This window comes from Pteropus vampyrus, unplaced genomic scaffold, assembly GCF_000151845.1.
Source record: "Pteropus vampyrus isolate Shadow unplaced genomic scaffold, Pvam_2.0 Scaffold399, whole genome shotgun sequence".
NCBI lineage: Eukaryota > Metazoa > Chordata > Mammalia > Chiroptera > Pteropodidae > Pteropus > Pteropus vampyrus.
In genome coordinates this window covers 318,153-326,250 of record NW_011889180.1, presented here as the reverse complement: position 1 = coordinate 326,250, position 8,098 = coordinate 318,153, and the positions used below count along the sequence as shown (strand labels likewise).

At 48.7% G+C, this 8,098-nt stretch overlaps 1 protein-coding gene across 2 annotated transcripts in view; it reads right to left on the bottom strand.

The window, feature by feature from the left end:
* IL34 (interleukin 34) overlaps positions 1 to 8,098 on the bottom strand; it is a 35,987-nt gene that overhangs the window by 9,084 nt on the left and 18,805 nt on the right. For both annotated transcript variants that reach the window (XM_023523636.1, XM_011380649.2), the window contains exon 2: positions 186 to 594. Coding sequence is in view for 1 of the 2 variants with exons in the window: in XM_011380649.2 (XP_011378951.1) it covers positions 186 to 213 (28 nt within the window). In the remaining variant the exon portion in view is untranslated. The remainder of the gene's footprint in view (positions 1 to 185; positions 595 to 8,098) is intronic.

Genomic DNA, 8,098 nt, shown 5'->3' with positions numbered 1-8,098 from the left:
GACTGTGCCCACCCAACCTAAGACTCACGTCCGCCATGCCCGCCTGAGCTGGGGTCAGCGGGAGACAGGGTGGAGGGCGGGCGTCAGAGTCCCTGAGGACGCCTGCACTAAGCATCTCAACTTCTCACCAGTTGTCATGGTTACGGCAGAGCTCCTACCTCCCCCAAGGACCCCCCAGTACTCACAGTGGAGCCAGGCGAATCCCTGGGGCATGATGGTACGCCGGGCCCCCCAGGGAGCAGAGGCAACGTCCCTGATGGTGTGTCTGTCCACAGAGGCCCAAGTGGGGCCTACATGGCTTCGGGTCAGCACAGGTGGCCCAAAGTAGGAGAAGGGCTGGCCACGGAGGACGGCCTGGCAGGGGGCAGCAGGTGGTCCCGGGCAGCGCCACCCTTATCTGCCCGGCAGCGCAGCGGGCATCTGGGAGGCAGCAGCTGCGAGCCCCATGGCAGCCAGGACCTGGCCCGAGACAGCAGCCTCACGATCTTCCCTCTGGAGCCGGAGGACCGTCCCCAGCAGGCCCCTCGGAATCTGGGGCTGGGTTGCGCTTTCTCTGATTTCTCCGTCTGCAGCTGCTCAGTGTGAAATCTGGCTCTGGAAAGAGAGGAGGAGAGAAACCAATTATGTAAGAACAGCGCTGCCACTCAGCCATCAGCCACAGGCGCGGAGAGCCTGCTGTGCACGCGGCACCCATGGCCTGGCCGACACCCCCGGGGAAAGGCCGAAGGCACACGGCCCTGCCCTGGCGGCTGGCTCCTCGGCGATATATGGGCTCACACATGAGAAATGACTGCAGAACACCCAAAGGGCAACACCAGCCCAGAAGTGAGTTACAGTGACAGCAGCTGGCAGCCTGAACAAAAGCAGGACCAAGGAATGAATGGGCCGTGTGGGTTAGTTAGCTAGATCCCGAAGGAGGTAAGATTGCAGGTAAAGGATCCGAATGACTCAGGCTGCAGGGAAGTTACAAAGGCACATCGTTCACCCCTCTACTCACCTTCGGGCTTAGTCCCATCCCCCTATGACCCCAAATCTGCATCCCCTCTTAACAGGGTGACCAGATGAAATACCAGGTACCCAGTTAAATCTGAATTTCAGATAAACAACACGTTTTCAATAGGATTATGTCATAAATACTTTTTAGTATAGCTCAAATATTGCATGGGACATTCTTATACTAAAAAATAAATTCTTCGTTTATCAGCAATTCCAAATCAAGTGGGAGTCCTGTATTTTTATTTGCTAAATTTTGCAATCCTCTGATAATAAAGGGATAGCTCTTCCTGGGTATTTACTACATGCTAGGCCCAGGGTTAAGGCCTTTATATCCGTTGAATCCTCACAACAATCTTATAGGGCCATAAAAAATCTCATTTTATCAATGAAGAAATCAGGGCCCAGAAAGGTTAAGACACTTATCCAAGGTCACACAGCTTGTAAGAAATGCAACATGAATTTAAACCCAGCCTGCTGGTGGCCACTCCTGCAAGGCAACACCCACACGTTCTGGGAAGCCCTCACCAGCTGGGCACGAAGCCACGGGCTCTCAGATAGTCATGTCATCTATCCCTCTCTAGACTCTGAGGTCCCATTTTGCAGATGAGAAAACTAAGGCTTCGAGAGGCTGAGGTGGCCAGCAACAGAGCCAGCTCTGAGATCCAGTCTCTGACTTGGTTCTGTTCTATGCCCTTGTTCTCTCTCTGTTTCCCTTCCGGTCCGGGAAAAGCCCACAAGCTGATGGCATAAGGGGAAAGTAGGTACGATTTGGGGGTCTTCTCCACTGTGGCATCCATCCGCCCAGAGCACACTAGAAGTGCTGGTCCTTGCCCTCTGAGGGTCCCAGGAGGCAGGCAGGGACTTAACGCAAAGAACACAGGGTGCCCATTCACCCCCTGCGTGAGGTCACCCTGGATCTCAGCTCTTCCTCTGACCCACCCTGTGGCAATTCCCTGCCATCACAGCGTCACCTCGGACACTACCCTAACTGAAACTTGTCGTTAGCTTTTTTCTGGTTTATAATTTACATTCAATGAAATGTACCTTTTTTAGTGTACAATTCTATGAGTTTCGACAAATTCATAGAGTTGTATAACCACTACAGTAATTAAAATATAAAACATTTCCATCCACCCAGAAAATTCCCTCTGGCCACCCTCCTCCCACCCCCAGCCCCGGGCAACGACTCATCTGTGTTCGGTCCAGCAATTCTGCCTTTTCCAGATGCCATGTAACCACCACAACCACAGCGTGTAGCCTTTTGTGTGAGGCTCCTTTCACTCAGCATGCTGCATGTGGGATTCAGCCAGGCTCCTGCATGTATTAGTGATTTAGTTCCTTTTCGTGGCTGAGTAGTATTCCACTGTATCGTCAAATCCAAATCACTGTTTCTTTGTCCATCTACCAGTTGAAAGGCATCTGGGTCATTTCTGATTTTTGACAATTATGAATGAAGCCACTACGGGCTTCTGCATGCAAGTTTTGGTGAGGATGGAAGTGTCTGTGACTTGCAGGCGGCATGCTCTGCAGCCCTTCAGAACATCTGAGCTCTGTGTGCTGACCACAGGGGGCCAGGCAGTGGTCTCCTGTCCTGTCCTCTCTCCCACCGACTGAAGAGTTCCTCAGCCCAGACCTCCCAACCACATGCACACACCAGAATCGGGTTCTGCGCCGTCTCCGTGCTCTGCAAAACTCGCCTGGCAACCTCCCCACTCAGAATCTCCCAGACAGGCCGCAGTGCTGAGCTCCACCCTGGACCACGCATCGGACCACCCGACCCGATGGAGAAGCTAAGAAAGTGAGAAATAGGCCCACGGTCGCTTTCATGCCATCGAACCTCATCCTGAACCTGGGCTTTCTCTGTGGTCACACCCATCCCTTGAGCCCCACCGAAATGGGGTGGGGGTGGGGGTGGGTGGGAACGTGTGACAGCCAAAAAGGGCACAAAGTAGAAGCTACCTGATGACACAGGAGCCAGAGGCCAGTGGGAAAGAGCAGAGAGGAACCCTGGCTGCTCACAGATGCCCTAGAGGGCCCCTCCATGCCTGCGGGGGACCTGCCTTGCCCCATACTGGAGAGCCCAGGGCGTGCCTACCCCCACTCTGATGAGGGAGGGTGAAGAATTTGAGACTATGCTTCTCCCACCCCACCCCCACTCCACCCCGGGGCTTGGAGCAATCATTAGGAAGCCCACGCAGGGAAGAGTTGCACAAGAAAGTAAAAGTTGGAGTATTATTCTGCACAGTTCCTGTGTGAATAGCATTCTCAAAGTCACCGTAGCAAGCAAAAAATGAACATTAATTTAACAGACTCATGACTTAAGGATCCTGGGAGGACAAGGAGTTAGGGAGGGTGCAGGTATGTCAGGGGGGAGGCAGGTGACAAGGAGCTAAATCTTCCATAGTGGGAAGTCAACAGATAATGCTGCAAATGAAGCAGCAGCAGTATGAGTGCCATTTGGTTGAATTAAAAAAGTACATTGCTTTAAGAAAAAAAAAGTTAAAAGTCCTGTGTCTGCAGAGCAGGAAATGGGGAGAAGGGAGAAGATGGAAGCCTGCTGATATTCATAGCAGAGTCCTGTTGAACAATTTGGTTCTTTATTTCAGGCGGAGGTGTCACTCTGATTTAAAAAAATAAATCTAAACTTGTGAAAAAAAGAAAAAGAAAAAAGGCATTTTTGTGCTGAAACTGTGTGGCCATGTCTATCCAGGTTGGGCAGCAAGGACCTGCTCCCCCTGGGACCTTCACAGCTCCTTCCTTTCCAGAGCCACCTGCCTGAGAACCAAGACATTCCACCTGCGAGGATGGAGACAGGAACCTGAACTGGACTCCGGCAGTTGAACCCTGGAGCCTGTGCCTCGGCCTGAAGAGGAGATGCGGGTTTCCGCTCTGGATACGCACAGCCCAGGCGCCCACTTTGTCAGCTGAGTAACAAACCACCCCAATCTATTGTCGCCAAAAACAACAGTCACTTCTTATTTTTCACAAATCAAGGCTCGCTCCCGCTGGTGGGTCGTCAGGATGCTGCTGGTCTGAGTTGGCCTCAGATGGGATGACTCACCTCCAGCAGGCTAGTCTAGCTTCGTTCTCATGACAGAGTCAGGATCCCAAGAAAGGGAGCAAATGAGTCACGACCCCTTAAGGCCAAGGCACAGAACCATCACACCATCACTTGCCCCATTTTCTCTATGTCAAGGCGGATGGGGGGTGGGCGGGCAGGGAAAGACTCCACTTCTTGACGGAAGGGACTGCAAAACATCATTGCCAAAGGGAAGAACTGGGGCCACTTTTGCAAAACATCTACTACACTCACACAGAGCATTCTTCTCCCCAGAGTGACCAGGCCTGACCTGAAGCCCAGGGGACACAGCGTTGGCCCACCTGCACCATTCCGAGCACTTCCCTATAAGCAGGGCTGCATCCCAAGGGCCTCAGAGACATTCCATGGAACCCTCGCATCCTCCCGATGAGGAGACAGGGGATCACGGGGGAGAAAGCTGGCGCAAGGCCACACGCCCAACTCCGTCTTCCTCCTGAGAATCAAGGGACTTTGTCTTTTGAGAATATGGGGAGGGACAAGGAGCAGCCACAAAGAGTGAGTCACAGATGTTCTATTCAATGGGAGGTGGAAGAAAAGTAAGACTGAGTTTAGGCCACAGACAAAGGGAGACAAAAAAAAGGGAGCAATTTATTCTGGTTAATTTTGTCAGCCCAGGATCTATATTTCTGAGTAATATTTCACCCACCTCTGTTCCACCCGTGGAAAGAGGATTCTAGACCTGGGACGCATGAATAGCACCCGGCCCACTCTTGGCCACATCTGTGAAGTCAATCTCAATCCGAGAGGTGGGCTGGGGTAGACTGTCTAGCACCCTTGGCTTCCATTCAGTACTAATCCAATCTGCAAAGGAGTCTCTATATCTCCACCTCTTAAATCTGGGAATGGTCATGTGACTTGCCGTGAACCGACCGAATGCCCTTGCGCCTGAGGGCTTGTCCTCTCTTGGCACCACGTAAACAATTCCTAGCTAGCCTCCTATAGGAGGTGCTGCCCAGGCCCCGGGCATTCGAGTGAGGCCATCCTACACCATGTGGCCTCAGTCAGGTCAGCCCAGAATCCCAGCCACCACACAAGATCGTGAGAAATAGCAATGTTCGCTTTAAACCGCTAAGTTTGGAGATAGTCTGTTGCATAGCAAAAGCTAATCGATACAGCACGGAAGTGCATCTCTACAAATACTCTTTTAAGAGCCAGATGAATTCTAACCCAAAGCCTCTTCTGGGGGCAGTTTTAGTGACTTCTCTCCTCAGAATGAAGCTGGATTCCAGGTCAGGGGGCCTTCGGGGACAAAGGTGTGCTGCATGGCACTAGGGCCCAGCTCAGAATCTTCTGTTGCAAGAGGAACTTCTGGAATTCGGTACTAATCAAGACCTTTGTATCTCTGCCATGCTTGACTTATTTTTTTAAAACTTTTTATTATAAAAATTGTTAAACCCAAACAAAGTAGAAGAGCGTAATGGGCCCCCACATAGCCATTACTCAGCTTCAGAAATTATCAAGAGTCTGTCCTTTCTGCTTCGCCCATCCTCCAACTTTTCCCTGGAGCATGTCAGACATGCCATTTTATCAGTAGGTGAGGACTTTTTAAAAAGTATTTAATTAGATTGCTGTTGTTGCACATTCCCAAATCAATAATTCCTTATGTCATCTAATATAGAATCCATGTTCAATTTTCCGGGGTTTTTTTTGTTTGTTTTTCAGGTTTTTTTTTTTTTTTTTTTAAAATATCCTTTTTTAAGTTGCTTTGTTTGAATTAGGGATGAAAAGGGGCCAATATACTAAACCTGACAAGCTCAAGGGAAGCCTGCATGGTGGGCTTTACAAACTCAGAGACCAAATGTAACCACAGAGGATCGTCTGAGCATAAAAATTCCTAATGAAAAGCCGAAAAAGCCGGTTCATTGGGGCGGGTAGTCACAAAGGTCAATCTTTAACTAAGTATGAGCCCATATATTGTCTTTTTGCATCTAAGATAACAAACCTTTGAAATGTCAGAGTGATCTTTCGTTCCGGACCCCTCAGGGCATAATTTCCAGCAGGAGGCTGGCAGAACCCCTCACTGCTATCCTGTTCCCCAACACCATTTCTGTGTGCCATGAACGTTATTAACCATCCCGTAGTCACCAACGTAGAAGAACTATGTGTTTCTCCATTTCGCCGTTTTATCCAATCCCGGGGATTTTGGCACTTGGCTTTCTCCCATCCCTTTAATTTCCCACCAACGGATTTCATGTCACCCCCCCCTTATAGCTCCTTCTTTTATTCAAAAGTACAAAACAAATGGCAGAGCTGCCCTTCTCTGGAGGAATTCCTCAATCTGCTGACATTTTGCTTCCTAGAAATTGTCATCGGTTTGGCTCAAATACTCATTAAATATTCTCTACAGATTTGGACCTTTCTTATGTCGACAGAATCAAGAGTCCTACAAAGTGGGTCCATGCAGAGCCTTTGATTGATGTGTCTTTTATGTCTGTTCTCCTTTTTTAAAAAAATTAAGATATAATTCAGAGCCATAAAATTCACCATTTTAAATTATGCAATTTAGTAGGGTGTTTTTTTTTTTTTTAGCATATTCACAAAGTTGTGCAACAATCACCACAATCTAAATCCAGAATATTTTCATCACTCCAAAAATAAACTGTATTCATTAGCAGTTGCTGTTTATTTCTTCTCTCCCCAGCCCCTGGCAACCACTCGTCTCCTTCCTATCTCTATAAATTTGCCTATTCTGGACATTTCATATAAATGCGGTCATATGATATGTGATCTTTTATGACTGACGTCTTTCATTAAGCGTAATGTTTTCAGGGCTCATTCATTTTGTAGCACATTATAAACTGAATGTTTGTGCCCGCCGCCCCGAATTCCTATGTCAAAGCCCTAATTCCCAATGTTTTGGCATTTGGAAATGGGACCTTTGGGAGGTAATCAGTGTTAAATGAGGTCATGAGGGTGGGGCCCTCATGATGGGATTAGTGCCCTTATGAGACACCAGAGAGCTTGCCCTCTTTCCTTGCTCACACAAGGAGATCATGTGAGCACACAGCGAGAAGGCAGCCATCTGCAACCCAAAAGAAGAGTCTACACTACAAACCACCCACAGTGGCACCCCCATCTCAGATTTCCAGCCTCCAAAACTGTAAGAAAACGAATTTCTATTGTTTAAGCCACCCAATCTATGGTACTCTGTTACGGCAGCTGACGCGGACCGAGACAAAGCATCTATCGGTACTTCATTCTTTTCTTTTTTAAAGGTCAAACATTGTGTTCTCTTAATATTTTTTCTTTTTTAATAAAGTTAAATGCTATAATGAAAATTCACAAGCCGCTTTCCTATCCACCCCCTCGACCCTCTCCCCTCCCCAGTCTTCAGCACTGACTCCCTTTCCTTCACCCCACTCACAGACACAAAGTGTCCAACTAAGAAAACAAAGCGGCTCTCAATACATGGAGACATGATGACGGGAGGAGGTGAACTGCAACCCCGTTCGAGGTTAAATCGACCAAGTCTGTATTTTCTGGGTTCTGGTGGGTTTCCTTTCATTACCCCAACTGAAAAAAGAACTCCCTAGGCCAGACGTTTCAAAGCTGAAGCCCCCAGGCCCACCGAAAAATGCCTTGAAGATGTTGTCTGCATCAAAATCACCCATATCTGCGCCCTCCTCATCCAGGTCCTGTCCACCGTAATGGCTCATCAATGGATCAGAGAGGATGGTAAAAGCTTCTCCGACTTCCTTGAACTTTTTCTCCTCCTCCTCCTCCTGCACTTCTCACTGGCTCCTCTGTGCCCACCCAGATGGTGCATCAAAGTCTGTTTCTGATAAGCTTTCTCGACCTCGGCCTCTGAGGCTTTCACGTTCAGTCCCAGGATTTCGTTGTAATCTTCCCTCTTTCTCTTCTTCGGTTCCAACTGTGCATTTTTAAGAGCTGTTTATGTTCTTATCCATCTAATGTGTTTTTTTTCATAGTCCTCCACTGCTTCTTCAGGTTGTTCTTTGTCCCCAAAACACTGAGCTCTTCTCAAGAAGGCTTTTACACATG